Below are 19,114 nucleotides of genomic sequence, written 5' to 3'. Positions count from 1 at the left end.
GTAATTACTGCAGAGGTACAAGTAGCAAGCCAGTTTTTGCCAACAAAGCAGACAACACTTTATCCAAGAAGTTATAAGTTCTTATGTAACTTTCAGTAACATTTTTAATAAACTGTAACTCTTTATGAACAATTATAAAATCCTGCACAGCACACTTTCAACACCTCCTCCTTCACGATAATGTGTCTCTGTCAGATAAACAAAACCAGTATCAGCTGCATCAAGCTACAGCTACACATCAAGGCACTCTGTAAAAACAAAACACTCACAATCCTTTGGAATATCCCTCCCTCCCAGGGCAAAATTCTAAAACTGTGAACGATATCAGGATAAGATAGATTTCATTTGTAAACAATTGATCCCCCTTTTACTATATTTTTATTAAGTTTCAAAACAGCCTGGAGCATGCTGCTGTTAACACCACGGTTGCAGGATTCATCCCTGTGTGGGACAGCTGCATGCGTTGCAGGGTGTTGGACTAGATCAGGCATCCCCAAACTTTGGCCCCTCCAGATGTTTGGACTACAATTCCCATCATCCCTATCCACTGGTCCTGTTAACTAGGGATCATGGGAGCTGTAGGCCAAAACATCTGGAGGGCCTCAGTTTGGGGATGCCTGGACTAGATGATCCTCGGGGGCTCTTCCAACTCTACAATTCTATCTGCTCTAACATACAGAATAGACAATCTCAATCAAAACCAAAATGTTTTTGCAAATAGACAGCTATGGAACTCAACACCGCCTCAAAACTGGCCTGTGGAAAAGTTTGTTGATGCAAATCAAGTCCAGATCATGCTGCTTTATGTAATAGATCTTAAACAATTTTTATGTTCTTATTTTTCATTTTTAGGTTAATCCATGAGTTGGTTGGGACAACCAAATGAGATGCCACCCTGAACATGCTCAGTCACAGTTAGGATGCCTGGTAGTGGCATCTAGTGGTGGGGGACAACCATGTTCAGCAGTACTGGTGAAAATAATAAAGTTCAACCAAACCATTGCAAAAGGGCCTTTTTTCATTTGTCCCTATGCCACTTTTACCTTCTGAGTTTCTTTAGAAGTCCCATTTGCCACACCCTTTGCTCCCACAATGTAGCATATTGGTCAGAACAATCCTTCCAGGGCCTAGCAATGATGAAGCTATCAAAAGATGGTTAATTAGGTGTTTCCAAAGCAAATTCCAATCCAATAAAATCCAATGAAAATTCATAGAACATTTGTCTCAAATATAACAGTCCAGCCATAGTGCGGTTTATTCACTGAGTTCAAATCCCTTCTTTTGGATTCTAGTTGTCTATAAATTATTTGAGATCCAGTTAATTTGTACCTATTTAGCAAATAACCCATATCTCTTTCTAAATGCTTAGTGTTCTTCCTCACACTCCTCTTAAAGCCAGCTCCTTCTTTTAGACACTGTGTTACACCAGCTCCCATTAAAAAAACATCATCTACCTCATCTCTTTAAAATAATGTTTGGAGCAACCTTTAACTTGTTTTTTTGTAAGCTGATTAGTTATTGAAGTGGGATTAAAGGGCCATGGAGCTGAGGTAGTGGAAAGAATGCAGAAAATTAAAGGAGGCCTCTAGGAGTGTGTGTTTATGAGTCCTGTATTAGCAGAAGACACTCTTTATAAAAAGAAAGTGGTTTACAATATACAACATATCAGGGCCGTCTTAAGCATGTCGGGCGCCATGGTGCAGAGATCGCTCCCCCCCGCCCCATTTCTCGCCACGGCTGGTGGGCACGGCACCCTGGTGCCCTGTGCCACCCAGCCTTCCCTTAGAGCCGGCCCTGCAACATATTCTAGTTGGCATCTGGTGTTTTCCTGAGGAGAAAGTATATGTAACTACAGCCTCCCAAACAGATCTTGCTCCAAAGATCCCACAGCTGCCATTACTTTAAAAATCAAAGTTGCTTATTGGGAAGTCTGTGACCTGTGTCCCAATGTCTTGTTTCACTGGGACAGAGGTAGTTAGATAACATACCTCTAATATTCCAGTTCAGGTCTGCTCCTAGTAACATTTTGCCACTAGAAAAGGCCCTTGTTTTCCTGAGGCTTTTGTTAATGAATTGTAATTGACCCAAATGGGTGTGTGTATAGATCCTAGAGTGACTAGGTGCATTTGATTTGGCAACACTTCTACCAAAACAAATCTCTCAAAGCCATCCTTTGGGTTTTTTTAAAAAAAATCCAGTATAGAACTCAGGATGATTTCCATAAAAATCCCGGGTGCACTTACAGAACTTAGATCATCACTTTGCCCCATCTATTGGCCTTCACAATTTTCCCTATTCCCAATTTTTAAAAAAGCTTCTTAAAATAATACTACACAACATTTTTAACTTATGTGGAATGTACACACATATAAAAAACGCTGTGAAAATGCCTTTTTAAAAAGCGTTTTGAAAAATATATTGAATTTGCTATAGCTCACCTTCGCTATCTAGTGTCACATTTGTACATTGCACTGTACAACACACCTTAAATGTTTTATTTGCCGCTTGTTACAGGTAGGTAGCCGTGTTGGTCTGACGTAGTCGAAACAAAAAACAAAACAAAAAAATCCTTCCAGTAGCACCTTAGAGACCAACTAAGTTTGTCATAGGTATGAGCTTTTGTGCTCATGCGCACGAAAGCTCATACCTATGACAAACTTAGTTGGTCTCTAAGGTGCTACTGGAAGGAATTTTTATTATTATTTGCATCTGTATAGCTGAGTCCTTAACTGAATTTGTGGAGCTGACCGTTGCTGAACATCAAGCTGGCGTAGAGCAGCAATATCACTTGCTACCCCTATCTGGAGGGCACTAAGGAAAAGAAGATTGTTGGCTCCTTATGTGGGCCTCAAAAACCAAAGGCCGACTAACATTAAAGACCACAGCTGAGGCTTAAAGCCAGTGGCAAATATGAATTCGAGAACATTGTATATTCCAAGTATTAGCTGTCAGCTAGATAGACCTTTGTCAAAAGGTGAGAGCCTGCATCAGAAGAGACTTCAAATAAAAGGATGGACAAAGATTGCATATCATTCGTTACAAAGAGATTTGGAAGGCACATTTTCAGGTGGACATTATCCAGTATTTTCCTTCCTGCATCTCCTGGATTGGCATTTCTGTCAAGCTGGTTCTCAGCTGTCATTCAAAGTCTCACTATCATCTACTTTCACCATATTTTTGTTTGAAGGTCCCATCTAAGTGGGATGGTGGATGATATTAATTTCCAATAATCCCAAGAGATCTCTAGCACCTTTAACATTGGAGGTGGAAAGCACTGTAGTCCCTTGCATGACAATCATCCAAATTGGGAATCCCCAGTGGTATTTTACACACCCTCCTGGAGGCAGCAGGTACATGGGCATAGCTCCCAACGTCCTGAGGTTTTCTCCAGGGAAGACTAGAAGGATCATGAGAAGCTTGTCATGGGAGATGTCTTTCAGGGGCCTCAGTAGCCTCTAGACTTCTTCCTTCTTTGATAACCATGCAAAACAAATGGCCACATCTGAGGGGAGTGAGTACTCTCTTAGGGACTATTACACAACAGGCACAAAGCAATACACAGAAAATTCAAGCTCTGAAAGGAGCATTTTGAAACAACCCACTAAAAATTCCTCAAGACTTTTATTCTACCACCTCTCAAAAAGTTAAAATTAACCCGGCAAGGGAAGCCTCTTTTGAAGATCATAGTCAACTGGCAGATTTATTCAGGGCACAGGTTTTATATGTCTTCTGAGGCCAAGGTGAGCCCCTTTAATTATGGCTGAAAGGGGGGGGGGGAAGCCTGCCAGTGTCATTGCAATGGTCAAGATCCAGACTACCAAAAGTAATTTGGGCACTGACTTTGAGGGCTAGAGATCAGATGAGTCAGGAATACCAGCCACACAAAGACCCGATTTGGAAACTGAAACTCAAGCTGAGTCCAGCAACCATTGGAATCTGACACTTTGAACCTAAAACCCTTCAGCCAGGATACCCAGAGACTATAGTCCAGGATCCAGAAACCACCACAGAACCAGCATCCTTGCTCCTCACCCACACACAAAACGCCTTGTGTGCCATCTGTTTGCCACCACAGGCAATGTGCTTGGCAACGGAGACACAACAAAATGTCAGGCTCCAGGCCAAATATTTGCTCCTTAAAGGATCTCCATTTTCCAGTAAGGGGGCAGAGCCTGGTGAGGTGGTAGTCAAGCTGAAAAACTACATGAGCTCAGCAACTAGTCCTTCTAAGAAGTTGTCTCCACCTGAGTTTCTTCCCTGAGATCTGTCCAAGGTACTGAAAGACTTGTTTCTGACTACTTTTGTTTTCTGACCTATGGCCTTCAAGTGGGTACAAACTCCTTGCTGGTCAGTCCCCTGCTCTAAATTCATACTAGCTAGCTTCAGACTCTCCTATGGACTCATCTTTCCCAGGAGTGTACAGCAATTACACAGATCTTATCTGTTTCCATTGCCCTACTCCCTCAAATAAGTGAAGTGCAAGGGATCAGCCCTACAGGACACATTATAGTGGTCCATTCATATTACAAATAGTGTGTGAGATATTGGCCAGGTCCCTGTACATCAGGAAAGTGCGCAGTAAAAATGATAGGTAGAAGCAGTAACCAAGAATTCTTAGAATCCAAACTAAGAAATGGTTGAAAAGATCCCCTATAATGCACAAATACTCAATTAAAAGAAGGCAAATCCCATCACTGGGTTTTTTCTCTCCAAGGACCCCCAACTGCCATCACTTATGCCTCATCTGCATTCAGTTGCAACCTATACATCCTCATCTAGTCCATTGCAGTTGCCAGACACTGGCTCACGGGAGAGCTTTAGCTCCTGGATCTTGATAGAAAAACAGAGCTGGGTGTCATCAGCATGTTAATGACATCCAACTCCAAAACATTAAACAGTTTCAGCCACTGACTCCATGCAGATATCAAAACAGAAATTTGTGACACTCCACAAGGCATTTTCCAAGGGATTGAGTGGCTATTTAATTTTAATAAAGCCCTGTTTCCATATTTCAGAACTGACAGGATAGGCTCTTGAACAACCAAGCTGCACCATTATTGAATGCAGAAATTCCAGACTTACCTCCTGGTAACATTGCGTCTTCTGAACCAACATGTTTGGAGAAAGGAAAATGAGAAGAATGAATATGTTTCCTCCTGGACAACTCAGGAGGCATGTTATTTTGATGTCACCATGCAAATGCAGAAAATTCATAACACGGAATTTGGCACCCCTTACAGATGATTCGTAAAATGGGCCGGGAGGGGGGACCTTCCTGTCTTTTTGTATGATAAACACACAAAATAGGCACACTGTCTGTAACAACCATCAGTGCCCTGAGATATTAGAGAAATATTTTGTCAGATTTTGGAAATATGAAAACATGAATCATGATCAGTGTAGTGTTATACATTGTATTGATTATTGTACACATTTATAGCACAATCCAACACAACTCTTCTCAGAAGTCCCATTAAATTCAATGGGGCATGCTTCCTCATAAGTGGGTATAGGGCTGCAACCTGGTAGGAACGCCAGCATTAACTGGTGGTGGTGGTTGTTAAAAGAATCCTATAAGAATTTGTTGTTATTATTATTATTTATTTATTCCCCACCCATCTGGCTGGGTTTCCCCAGCCACTGTTCAATATATTCTTTAATATATTCACACAAGTACAGATTTAACTGACCAAAAGCATCCATCACAAGTAAGCCTAATCACTTTATTACATTAATGGTATTGAGAAATAAAGAATTATACCTTAGCACCAAAATTAACATTCTGTATTGGCCTGAATATAAGCCTCACTTTTTTTCTCAAATTCTGACCATGAAAAGTTAAAGTGTGGCTTATACAGTCATACCTCGACATCCGAACGCTTCGACTTCCCTTCCGAAGTCGACAACCCCGGAAGCACTTCGACATCCGAAAACCTCGACTTACGAAGACGGCCGCGGAACGAATCGTCTCCGTACGTCGAGGTACCACTGTATTCGTGACATTGTGGTATGCAGCCAGGAGCACAGGGCAAACAGCACCAGGTGTACAGCAAAGTGATGCCTGCCCCACACATAGCGAGGAAGGGGAAAGGCTGCTGGCAACACAGCGTGGCTCCCCCCCCCCCCCGCAGTATGCAGCCAGGAGCAGCGAGGAATGGAGTGGCTTATACTCCGGATTTTCCCTTTCCCCCCCCCTCTCCAGTTTTAAAGGTGCAGCTTATATTCAGGCCAATACGGTAAGTAGCGTTATGGCTGCACCCTAACCATGTCTATTCAGGAGTAATTTCAATGGTGTTTACTCCCAGGTAAGTGAGGTTAGGATTCTGGCATGAAAGTCCACTTTGCTTTGATTAATACTGTTATATGCCACCCCAATCTTAGAGCAGAGACAGATTCCAGGGGTCCAAAGCACCTACCCAGGGTCTGTGTTTCCTTTTGGAAATGAGGCACAGCGGAGACTGTGGTGTCTTTATGATATATGGTTTATTTACACACCTATACCACCTGAACCTACAACTGAGGGATTCACAGCATTAACACACCAAAAAGGTCTTGTTTTTCTCATAGTTGCAGCCTTGGACCCAAACAGAAATCAGCCATGGCTCTCTGACCCCTCTGCTCTAGCTTGCTGCCTTTCACAGCCTGCAACCATTTTCCTCCTAGGTTACATCACCACCAATTGCAATCCTAAACTCTCCACTTTGCTTTGTCTCTGCTAATTATCTCAGAGCTCAGGGAAGGGGAGAGTCTGACACAGAGTCTTCACTTTGTTAACAGCTCATTTCCTTTGCTCTCCTTTAATGGCCCATCTCTCAGGTGATCTCATAAGGAAGCTGGCCTGATTTATATTTTAATCCTTGCTTGATTCACGGTTTTAGGGAAGTCAAGCATCCCAAATTCATAATAATACAATATGTGCAAATCTGTTTAGAAGTTGAAAGCAATTCATTCAATCATCCAGCTGTATGACATTTCCCGGATCAATTCTATGTATTGAAGACAAAAGCTTCACTTGCCATTTAATCTAACATTTTTTATTCGTAAAGAAGCCCTTTATGCCACAGTGACCTTTCATAAAATCCACATTTGATCCAAGCTTGAGCCCTAAGATGAAATCCTTTCCTAAATCTGAAGAATTATATGTTTTATATAATAATCACCACAGTGCCCCCCCTCAGACAACCAGAAAGTTCAGAACGCCTCATGTCCCCACATCCTTTTGAAACAACAGACACACACAGAAAGAAGGCAAGTTCATCCCCATCCACCCATCTGTTACCAGTCTTGCTATACTGACACAAAAATATATAATGCATGGCATATACACACACATGCAATGGGTCAGTGCATCTGGCTGTTAACCAAAAGGTTGGTGGTTCGAGCCCACCCAAGGATGGCTGTGGGCAGAATTCCTGCATTGCAGGGAGTTGAAATAGACAACCCTTGGGGTCCCTTCCAACTCTACAATTCTATTATTCTAAGACAGCTGTGGAAAAGAAGGAGCAATAAACTAGCCAAATAACAAAGGCCATCTCTTATCTACTTTGATAATACAAGATACAAAAACCCACTGATTCCTAGAAGAGGAATCAAGGGGTTAATTCCAGAGTACAACCTAAATCCTCCCCAGGCAGTTTGAGAAGGTTCCTTGTGACAGAAAGTTGAGGACTGTGTGTGTGTGTGTGTAATATAGAGAGAATGGTGACTGCTGCTGTGAAGGAAGCAGGGATAAACAAGGGACTTACTTTTGTAGCTGGCAGCCCAGGGCTGATAGCCGTAGTAGCCAGTAATCCGTAGAATCCTTTCCTCAATAGAGGTGAGCCCCACGGTCGCACTAGTGAGGTCTTCCACAGATCGGGACCATTTCAAATCCTCTTTGATTGCCTCATCCACTACTAGGTATTTCAGCTGCCGGAGTTGAGGGCTGATGTCTGACAGCCTCCTGGGGCTGACGTCTGGAGATCTCCTCATGCCACTAGAGGCAGAGACAAGAGAGATGGGTGATTGGAAGGTAAGGTAAAGGTGAATGTAATAAATGCAAACACTCTCAGGAACAAGGTGTTAATAATGCAACAAAAGAGGAATACAGGCAGCTGCCTTAGAATCCCAGAATTGTAGAGTTGGAAGGTACCCCCAAGAGTCATCTAGTCCAACCCCATGCAATGCCTTATGTCAAGCCCCACCACCAGTCCACCTAGACCTAGCTAAGTATTGCCTACACGGACTAGCAGCGACTCTCCAAGGTTTCAGGCAAGGGTACTTGCTACCCCTACCTGGAGATGCAAGCGATTAAACCGGGGACCTTCTGCGTGCCAAGCAGATGCTCTGCTCTGACAGGGCTGCGGTCCTTCCCCGCTGAGGGCACTGGGCACAAAGCGCAAACCTCCCCTCAGCCTAGTTCTACTACTATTTCGCCTAGTACAACGATTCTGCGCCGCTCTTCGCGCAACCCCGAGGGGCTCGAAACTGCCGCGAGGGAGCGCGCCTTCCCCCTCCGCTCCCCGCGCCGAGCTCGCCAGGAAAGGCTCCGGGCGAACTTTCCGCGCCAAAACCACCACCTCCCTTCTCCGCACAAACACACCGCTTCCTCCGCTTCTCAGACCCAGCAAGGAGCAGAAAAGAAGAGCGCGGCCGGGAGAAAGTGAGCAGCAAGGAGGAGGAGAGGCTGAAAACTTTGCTCCCGGTGTCCCTCGTCCTCCCTCACGGGGTCGGCGGTGGGTTGGCGCAAAGGCGCGGCGGCCCCCCCAGGAGAAGGGGAATGGCTGCGTGAGGGAACCTTTGCTGCGCGCGACGCCCCCCCCACACCCAGCCCCCCGCCCCCCCTCGCCCCGCACTCACATGGCGACGGTCTTGCCCCTGGCCGTGCCGTTGGGGAACTCCCGAATCCCCATAGGGAAGAGCAGCGGGGGAGTGGGGGCTCCCAGGCTTCAAGGAAGGCGCAGCCGCCCCGGGCTGGCGGGCTGGAGAGACGGGGCGGCGGCCCCCGCGCGGGTCGCCAAGGCGAGAAGAGGAAGTAGGACGGAGCCGGAGCTAGCGCTTGCCGCCGTCGCCGCCGCCGCGCAGGCACGGAGTTTGGAGCGGCCGGCGAAGAGCTGCTGCTGCTGCTGCCGCCGCATGAGAGTCCGCCTGCCTGAGTCCCCAGCGCGGGCAAGGCGTCGGCTCCCGGCTGCAACCTGCTGTCCGTGTCTATTGCTCCTGCTGCTGCCGCCGCCGCTGCTGCTCGCCGCCGCTGCCTTTCCAGCAGGAAGGAGCGAAGGAGGAGAGCAACGCTCGTCGTCGCCCCACTCGCAGGCAAGCGCCGCTCTCGCTCGCCTGTTCTCGGGGGGAAATGCCTCGCTCCCCTCAGGGGGAGCCCGCTCGCCCTTCTCCTCCCGCTTTTCCTCCGCGCGGTGAATGTGGCGCGGCGGCCGACAGGGGGAGCCCGTGCGCAGTTCGTGGGGAGGGAGCGTGGCCGCCATAGAGAGCGGCGCCCCTCCTCCTGGCTTGGGAAGAAAGGCAGCGGGTGGGAGGCAGGCGCCCTCTGCGAAGCCTCGAAACACTTTTCTTAAATTAGTTTCTATTTGATCTCAGCGCGGAGCGGGTTTTTTATTCTTGAAGAGAGAAAGGGGTTTTATGCGTTTATTTCCAAAGGGGTAGGAGAATTAGCTCGCGCAGCAATAGCAGTCAGTCCTTACATTTGTTATTGGTGATGAGGATGATTTTGGAAGAAAAAGGGGGGGGGAGGAAGAAGGGAAATATTACGAATTCAGCTCCTTCATAAGTAGTGGCGGCCCTGAGTGAGGTAGGCGCATTTTGGGTGTCAGGAAAGGGCAGCAAGTGGTTAGTCATTTACTTAGCTGTAATTGTGTTTTTTTACAACCCAGGAGCGGAGAGGTGCTTGTGGGATTTTCGGCCTCAGGTGCCAAATTGACCTGGCTGGCCTTGGGTACTGTGCATCTTGTCTTGGAGGTGCAGAGAGAGGAGATTTGCTGTCCTGCTGCAAGCAGCAAAATGTCTTGGGCCAACCTGCTCGGTGATTCAGCCATTTGTCATAGCAAAAAGGATCCAAGGTGACAGAGCACCTTTATTGCATGCAAAATGGCCCAGGTTCAATACCTGGCATCTCCAGGTAAGGTAGGGCTCCTGTCTGAAACCCTGGAGAGCGACTGCCAGTCTGTGTAGACAATACTGGACTATTGAAGGGTCAATGGCAGCTTCCTATATTCCTGTTTCCCCCCCCCCCTTCACTCCATGCCTCTAGAGAAAGAGGGAGAATGAGAATGATCTTTAAAATGAGGGTCAATTGAAATCAGCCCAGGAATGCTTACTCAATCAGCCAGTTTTTGTGAAAATCCAAATGGGAGCTGAAAGCTCCTTCCTTTGACCTTGGGATCTTTCTACTGCTTCTTCTATTACATGACAAATAATGGTGGCAAAGCCAGAAGCAGCCCCAACAAGAGGCAAGGTGAGGCAGCTGCCTCAAGCTCCCTATTGTGCCATTAAAGGAGGCAGAATGAACCCGATATAGGCAAATCTGACCCAGAATGTTTTGTGACGTTCTCCTGCTCAGTCCCCACTGAAATTAGCGTGAGCTGCTCAAGAACATGGTGGTGCTGTGTTCACAATGAGGAACATAGAAAGCTGACTTCTACTGCATCAGACCAACAGTCCATCTAGCTCAGTATTCACTGGCTGGGAGGAGCTCTCCAGGGTTTCAGCCTGGGATCTTTCCCCAGCCCTAACTGGAGATGCTGAGGATTGAAGCTGAGCCATTTGGCATGCAAAGCAGATGGTCTACAATTTTGGGGACTTCATCAACTTTCAGGGTGTTCTGTTTTTTACTTTTTGAAATACGGCAGCCCTAGCTGTGGATAATTTCAAGAGGGATGCCTTACAGCAGGCGTAGGAAAAAGACAGATTGGAACCTACTGGTAGGTCTCTGAGCGATTTGCAGTAAATTGGTAAGGGTTTCTGAATCCTGGCTGTTTTACAACAAAATGGTTTTTTCCACCTAAAGTAAGATGCTGAAATGAAGAAAGCTGGATAGGATAAGGTCTGTAGCCTGGTGGTGCAGAGCACATATTTGCATGCAGAACGCCCCACCTTCAATCCCTGGCATCTCCAGTTAGGGTTGAGTGATCTTTCCGCCTTAAATCCTGGAGAGCCACTGCCAGTCAGTTTGGGCAATGCTAGGCTAGATGAAGCAAAGGTGTGACTCAGTATAAGGCAACTTCCTATGTTAACTCTTGTGTGAAAGGACTGTAAGTGGAAACCAAATGGTTCTCCTTCAACTCCCCTCCTTCTAACAGAATAGGAGGGGAGGGTGCAAATTCACTCTTCCCTCCCGTAATGCCCACACCATTACGGAGTCCCCAACCATCCAGAACAGATTGGGACGCAGCAGCGCGGGGGTGTGGGTGGGCAGAGAATCAGCAAACATTCCCTCCTGCCTCTTCCATTAATAGTCACTTCAGCTGGAGCAACTGGATACAACTCTGTGAACTCGGTGCAGTTATAATACTGGGGGGGGAATCATATCTTCAGAATGCATTCAGAGGCACCCTGTTTTGTTTTAAAACTATGGCTGTGGTTGAATGATCTTGGGGTTCTAGAAAAAACAAAGAAGGTCAGACAAGCCTGAAGTCTGCACCCAGGCAGGTATGGCCATTTAAAGTCCCAATTCACAAGCTTGCATGCAAAGGGCCATTCCAAATATTTGCTGCAAAATGTTTACTCGAAAGGGAGCTGCAGGCAATGGTGGGTCCCTGACTAGTGTGTTACCTGCATGGTATACATTTGCCATAGCAATGCATACTGTTTTAAGTATTGTAGGTGTGCATTTAGAACATTACAGGCTTACACCAAAAACGGAATGTGTGAAGTGGACAGTCTTGCAAAGCAAGTGCAGCTAATCCAGGTAGTATCTTTTAACATGGCTTGTCTCTCATAAGCATTCTGTTTGCCTGATAATGGTGCCGTCTCCAGGGTCCTGTGTGATTTACATCCCTTGCTGCTTTGGGATCAATAACACCAGAAAGATTAAAAAGCTGGTGAAAGCAAGAAAGCCTATATAGCAACTTCTTGATATGCTGCTCATGGAGGAAAGTGAGAATGACCCTAAAGTGTCATTCTGCAGCCCGTTTGTCTCTGATAGCCATCAAATACATCAGCCTCTCGAATTCAGTTTCAGCAGCAGCCTGCAACTTGGTCTGAAGCAGAGGAAAGCATCTCAGTGGAGATGGGGCTGAGCTTGAGACAGGGTTGTGCCTCTTCGTTCCTGATACTTGGTTGCCAAAACAACATTGCTGGGTTGTGGTGGGGGGCAGCACTCACCCGATTTCTTCCCTCTGCAAAATTATGAAAGGCATTCAAGTCCTCGTCTGCTTCTTTTGCTTTTGTTCCTCTATAATGCATGTGTATTGGTGATGCATTACAGAGGAACAAAATATATACGGTATTCATCTGACAGCTCCTTATTAATGGAAGACTTCTGTTTATTTTTTTTAACTGTCTAGCAAATGGCAAACAAAATCCATCCAAACATGATCTTAGGACTTGGAAAATGAGACAAGATTCATGCATGTATCACATCTTGTGGCCAGACTGCATGTTATATTACATGTGCAATTGCATCTTTGCTGAAACAACAAACTTGTTTAGTATGGCCCACTGGGAGTTGTCCAAGGTCCTGATTTTCCTGGCCTGACCCATTGGAGCCTCCAATACTGTACTGTACTGTACTCCTTACCACTTTCCCTGTAGGCCTCATGTCCCAGCAGAACAGAATAATACCCCTCTCTCCATACACCACCATCCCGGTCCCCCTCCCATACTATGACACCAGCCAAACCCATAAGACAAACAGTTACATTGAACCTGATCGTATATTTAACATAACATGTAGTTTGGCCCTCAATGGAGATGTGATATAAAGGAGCCTAGCTGATCAACAAGGTTCTTGTGTGTACCAAGAGATCAGGAAGGTGAAGAGGATTTTTTTAAAAAACTTGTAATGAGATATGTCATGTGGCACCATCCCTTCCTTTTTCCTGGCTGTGTGAGTCCTCTACTAAAGTGTAAGATATTTCCACCGGCAGTGTATAGTTTCTCCTGGTTCAGCATTCTTATGAACAGAGGTATATACAACTAATTGGCGCAGTGAAGTGAGACACTGGTTCAGCTCACATCTCCATCATATTCTGTTCGTCTTGTTCCTCAGACATGGAGAAAAACAACAAAACTTGGCATTGTCATGCAGGATAGAGTTCTACATTTTAACTCTGGAAAGATTCATCTACCTGATTTCAAGGGGATGAAGTTGTCGAACACATTAACTGTGATCTGCTTGCAGGGTGGGAGTAACTGATGGGCAACAAAAATGCCCAGTTCAGAAGGAAAATTAAAAGGAACCTATAAACATAGAGTTGGCAGGGGTGTGTGAAAGGCCATCTTCTCCAACCCCCTTGCCAATTCAGGAAATCTGCTGCTCCAGCATCCATGGCAGGTTCTGGAGCTTCTGTTTAAAAACCTCTAATGATAGGTCTATTTTGATTGTTAGAGGTTTCTTGTAGCATGTAAGTATGTATGAGGCATGGGGTAATGTCTCAATCATCTTGCTTGTGAAAACAGAGATAATAGAAGGAAGGCCAATATGTAGTTATCAGTTTGTTAATAAAGATGGTGGGATTGACACAGATCTAAATTGGTATGCTTAGACCTGGATGGATCTCTACCTAGTATTTTATTCTGATGGTTGCAAAATAAGTATTTCAAAGAAACAGCAGAAGAACTATCAATACGCTACGTATCAATATTTTCTCTGGAGCCCAGAATCATCTGGCTGTCCTCCTTCAGGATCTTTAAGGAGACATTTCTTTGAAAATGGCATTTTTCATGTTCATCTTTATGACTACACTACCTGTTCTACAATACATTCACCTTCATTCACTTTGGCTTGTCAGTGTTTCCCCCAGGAAGCAAACATGTTTTCACCAAATAAATGAGTCAACCTAGAGGCGGATAGTATGACTGGCATGACAAAAATGACAATTTAAGTGTGCTGAGACCAGTGGCAGAAGATGCATTATGTCATCTTACCTACGTTCATCAGTACATATGCAGAGCAAAGACAATGGACTAAGTATATTCCTTTTAGTCTGCACTGTGCATGCCATTAATGTAGGATAGGACAAGGGAAGCTACTTTAAAACAGAATACGTATATACTATGCCCAATGTATTTTTAAAATGTGAAATACAAAATAGTTAATGCAAAAGTCTAGGAGTTGCATATCCAACACTCCTGATTCCCAATTAACATATAGGCTTCAGCAACATAGTCCAAAGCAAACTGCTTTGAATGCCCTATTGAAACCAATACTACTCATTTTCAAGACAGGCTTCTTATAAAATATTTACTGTATATTTAGAATTGCAGCATGATCTTTTCAGAGAGGTCTCACTGAGTTCAATGGGACCTATTCCAAGTAAATGCGCACAGGATTGCAGGCTTCAAGCCCAACACCTCCAGTTCTTTAGATAAGTGAACCATATGTGGTTTCCTTACTGAGGCATACCACAATACTACACATAATATAAAAGTTATTTCCGCTAAAGGGATGGAGAGCTTCTGGCTCTCCAGATGTTGCTGGATTCCAACTCTTAGAGATTTTAAAATATTAATGGTTTATAAATGCTTTTAAATAAATAAGGACATATGACAAGCCTGCTGCATCAGGCCAATGGCCCATCTAGTCCAGCATCCCATTCTCTGGCTAACCAGATGCCTTTAGGAAGCCTGCAAGCTGGACATGAGTGCAGCTGCAGTCTGCTCACTGGTGCTTCCCAGCAACTGTTACTCAGAGGCATAATTTCAGATGACATAGTCCATGGTCTGGGATTATGCAAGTTGCAATCCAGCAGTATCTGGTGGGTCACAAACTGCAGTTGGTTCACCTGGATCAGTATTTCCTGATTTCACTCCAAGGCACCAGGCAGAGTCCTGCCCCCCAACCTTCTACTCAATAGCTTTTATCAGGAATTGATGGTTATTGAACCTTGTACCTTGGTCATCCAAAGCATGTGTTTTGATAGTTTATTGCCAAGTTCTAGATTTGAAAAGTATTATTAAATAATTTCATCAAAAGTTTAATCCAACACTATTTGTTGAGAATCAGTTGAATTCCCATTTTTTTTATGGACAGAGGCTTTAAAGTAATAAATAGTATTGATTGCCATTGTTTTTACTGGCAACGATCATTTTTGTGCCAATCTGAGTCATAATATTTGTGAGCGTGAGGCTAATTGGCTTGCTGTTATTGCTCTGACTTCAGACATGGCTAAACTAAAGCAACAATGTATAAGTTTATATATATATATATATATATATATATATATATATATATATATATATATATATATATATTGTGAACCTTCCCAACCGTTTGTTCAAAAGAACCCTCCTTACTGTCCCCTAGCACTTTAATAGGAATAGCATGCTCCTCTCTGCCATTCTTTTCTCCTGCCACAAGACTGTACACCAGTGTTTCCCAACCTTGGGTCTCCAGCTGTTTTCTGACTAGTTCCATCATCCTTGACCACTGGTCTTGCTAGCTAGGGATGATGGAGGTTGTAGTCCAAAAACAGCTGGAGACCCAAGGTTGGGAAACACTGCTCTATACCGAGGACCATCCTGCTTCTCCTGTATAATGTACCTTTTCACTTGCTTGAGGTTATGGGAAAGATGTTTCTCAAGATCTCAAATAAAAAGTGATAATACTTCAGCCAATTATGAACCTTTAGAACAAAAGGGAGAACCTGCATCCCTCCAGAAGATTTGGATTCCCAACTCCCATCAGCCCCAGTCAGTATGGCCAATAGGAACAATGGGAGTTGTAGTCCCAACAACATTTGGAGGGCCACAGATGCCACACTGTTCTCAGAAGAAGGATAAATACGGTAGATATATGCTAGAGGTGTGCAAAGGATGTGAATGAATCCTAAACCTAGAACAGGAGCACAGCCAGTTCAAACAGACATGGGGCATATCAATGCCAGAACAGGATATCTCCTATGCTGCCTGTACCAAAGTTCACTTCATGGTGCTTCAGATATCCAGATTAAAACACACACACACACAGAGACCCCTAAAGACAGTGTGTCCTCAAAAACTGCAGCATTTCTTCCCAAGCTTGCCATATAAAGAAAGTGCCAGGGTGGATATAGAGGGAAGATTTCTGCAAGACAGGTCTAGCTGTGAATAAGAGGACATTCTTGTGCCAAGGCTCTCCAGTCACAGAGTGCTGGGGTATCACCTTTCCCTTGTCTATCCTGGGCTCTTTGCTAGTTCTGCTAGTGATGCTTGCTTGGGATGCTGGATCTTCAAGTCCTTTTTTTGTCTGTGCTGCATGTCAAAACACTCCTGTCAAATCAGCTTTCCACTTATTAGTTGCTACGACCTTTGGCACCAATTGAATGGAACACAAGCTTAAAGTGGTTTTCCTCCCCCATCCATCATAATTCCCTAGCTCCCACGCCTAACCTTCTGAAACTGTGCAGGTTACGTTTTTCAGGGCACCTCTGTGATATATGTCATTTCATAATAAAATAGTTGTGCCAAAAACACAGGGAGGGAAGGAAACCCCTTTTAGTTTTTCACACACACGCACACACACACACACACTCCAATTAAAGGTGTGTAGCACACAGACACACACACCACACCAACCCCTGAACCTAATTGTAATTTGGCAACCTTGGGTGAGAATCTTGCTCTTAATGCTTCAGAAATGCATCAAAGTGGGATCTGAACTTGCTTGTCATGATGGAATTATTATTATTATTACTATTATTATTATTATTTATACCCCACCCATCTGGATGGCTTACAGCATATCTAAAGACATAATAAAAAACATTCAGTATTAAAAAACCTCCTGATACACAGCTGCCTTCAGATGTCTTCTAAAAGTTGTCTTATTCTTAATCTCCTTGACATCTGAATGGAGGGCACCACTACTGAGAAGGTCCTCTGCCTGGTTCCCTGTAACATTGCTTCTTGCAGTGAGGGAAATACCAGAAGACCCTCGGAGGAGAACCTCAGTGGCTGAGCAATGTTGGGTGGAATTATTGCCTTAGTGTGATGCTGAATTCCTCCCTGTATCTTGAGGATGGTGTACACTCCTGGGAGTGGCATTGCTGCCATTTTCCTAGATGGGCAGTGTCAGGGGATTGTTGCAGCTACTCTCGAGTAAAGACGCTCCAGTCCGCTCTGTCTTTCAGAGTTTTATTGTGCATATTATTTATAGTGCAGAGGTATCAGAAAACATGACTGCCTAGTCTGATTCAGAACACGGCAATGGCTGCTTCCGGCTCTTCGGCCAGCATAAAAGCCTGAGCACCCCAAAGCGCCTCCCCCTAGCTCTGCGTGTGGGCGCATGCCTCAATTCGGGCGCCGGAAGTGGCTGCGTTCCTTTTCCCGTCCTTCGGCTGGAGCGTTGCAGAGGCTCCAGCACCTCGCTGCGCTGTCCTTCCCCCTGTGTCCAGCTGGGTTAGTGCGTAGGCTCTGACACGTCTGAGAGACCTCTCTCTACCCAGCTCCATTCCTCATTCCCTCCTCCTGTCCCTCTGCTAGTGCTGTCACTGGGCAAAGTGCTGGTCAGGATGTCTGGGGGAGGGTCACTGTAAAGAGTCCCCATGACAGGCAGGGTGGGGGCAAGGTCAAAGATGCATGAGCACACCCAGAATTTGGCATTGTTGTTGTTTAGTCGTTTAGTCGTGTCCGACTCTTCGTGACCCCATGGACCATAGCACGCCAGGCACTCCTGTCTTGCACTGCCTCCCGCAGTTTGGTCAAACTCATGTTTGTAGCTTCAAGAACACTGTCCAACCGTCTTGTCCTCTGTCGTCCCCTTCTCCTAATGCCCTCAATCTTTCCCAACATCAGGGTCTTTTCCAAGGATTCTTCTCTTCTCATGAGGTGGCCAAAGTATTGGAGCCTCAGCTTCACGATCTGTCCTTCCAGGGAGCACTCAGGGCTGATTTCCTTAAGAATGGATAGGTTTGATCTTCTTGCAGTCCATGGGACTCTCAAGAGTCTCCTCCAGCACCATAATTCAAAAGCATCAATTCTTTGGCTTTTTTCTTCAAAAGCATCAATTCTTTGGCGATCAGCCTTCTTTCTCACTTCGATACATTATGGTCCAGCTTTATGTGGCATCTGTGGCCCTTTATGGTCCAGCTTTATGGTCCATACTTTATGGTCCAGCTCTCACTTCCATACATCACTACTGGGAAAACCATAGCTTTAACTATACGGACCTTTGTAGGCAAGGTGATGTCTCTGCTTTTTAAGATGCTTTTTAAGAATTTGGCATAAATCTGATATTTATGAAGTGTGAAAACTCTCAGAAACAAGCTTTTTTTAACACTAGGAAGAGGTCTCTCTGTTTCTGACATTTTTCTACAGTGGACAAGTTTACTATCTTCCAATGTGTCCACATTAAAGAGATCATAGGAAATTAATTAAGTGTAAATATTTGTTGACTGAGAGATGTTTGCTGTATAAGAAGGCAGGCTTATGCAATGTAAACTTGTGAAGATGTTCCAGAAGGCCTGTAAACTCCACCTTGGTTGTCAAAATTACCCCGTGACCAATTGGTAGTTGTGGCAAGAATGAGCTCATATATGTTTATTCACTTGCTTTGATATATGCTAATTGGCCTGCTTTGATGCTGTGCATATCTGTGGCCCTGGGATGCTGGGCTCTGACCATAAAAATTGGATGTTTGCCACCTATGCAAACTAAGTTGCTAAATTACAACTTATTACTAAACTGAAAACTATGGAGAGACCTGGTCTTGGATTCTTGTCTCATTACATATACTAAAGCTATTTTTGGTCATCTGCATACCATCCCTTGCTTTTTCCTGTAGGACTAATGGCAGTCGTTAACAGTCGTCAACAGGTTTACCATACCCATTTGGTCAATCACCCATCTCCTACTACTCTTCTGAGTAAAACCCCACCCCACCCCCACCCCACTATATATAAGGGTCTGGTGACTTCTGCTTCAGTGTATCTGAAGAAGTGTGCATGCAAGTGTGTCCGAAGGGGGGCTGCTCTCTGGGGGTGGGGGA

At 44.9% G+C, this 19,114-nt stretch overlaps 1 protein-coding gene across 1 annotated transcript in view; it reads right to left on the bottom strand.

The window, feature by feature from the left end:
* The window catches only part of SLC35F3 (solute carrier family 35 member F3), a 109,443-nt gene extending 100,242 nt beyond the window's left edge, over nucleotides 1-9,201 (bottom strand). The window contains exons 1-2 of the mRNA XM_035108427.2: nucleotides 8,839-9,201; nucleotides 7,746-7,975 (exon numbers count right to left, since the gene is read on the bottom strand). Of these exons, the coding sequence (XP_034964318.2) occupies nucleotides 7,746-7,975; nucleotides 8,839-8,891 (283 nt within the window). The 5' untranslated portion in view covers nucleotides 8,892-9,201. The remainder of the gene's footprint in view (nucleotides 1-7,745; nucleotides 7,976-8,838) is intronic.
* Nucleotides 9,202-19,114: the final 9,913 nt, after the last annotated feature.

This window comes from Zootoca vivipara, chromosome 3 (genome assembly GCF_963506605.1).
Source record: "Zootoca vivipara chromosome 3, rZooViv1.1, whole genome shotgun sequence".
NCBI classification, from domain to species: Eukaryota; Metazoa; Chordata; class Lepidosauria; order Squamata; family Lacertidae; genus Zootoca; species Zootoca vivipara.
The sequence above is the reverse complement of the archived record's forward strand: the minus strand, read 5'-3'. Positions and strand labels throughout refer to the sequence as shown.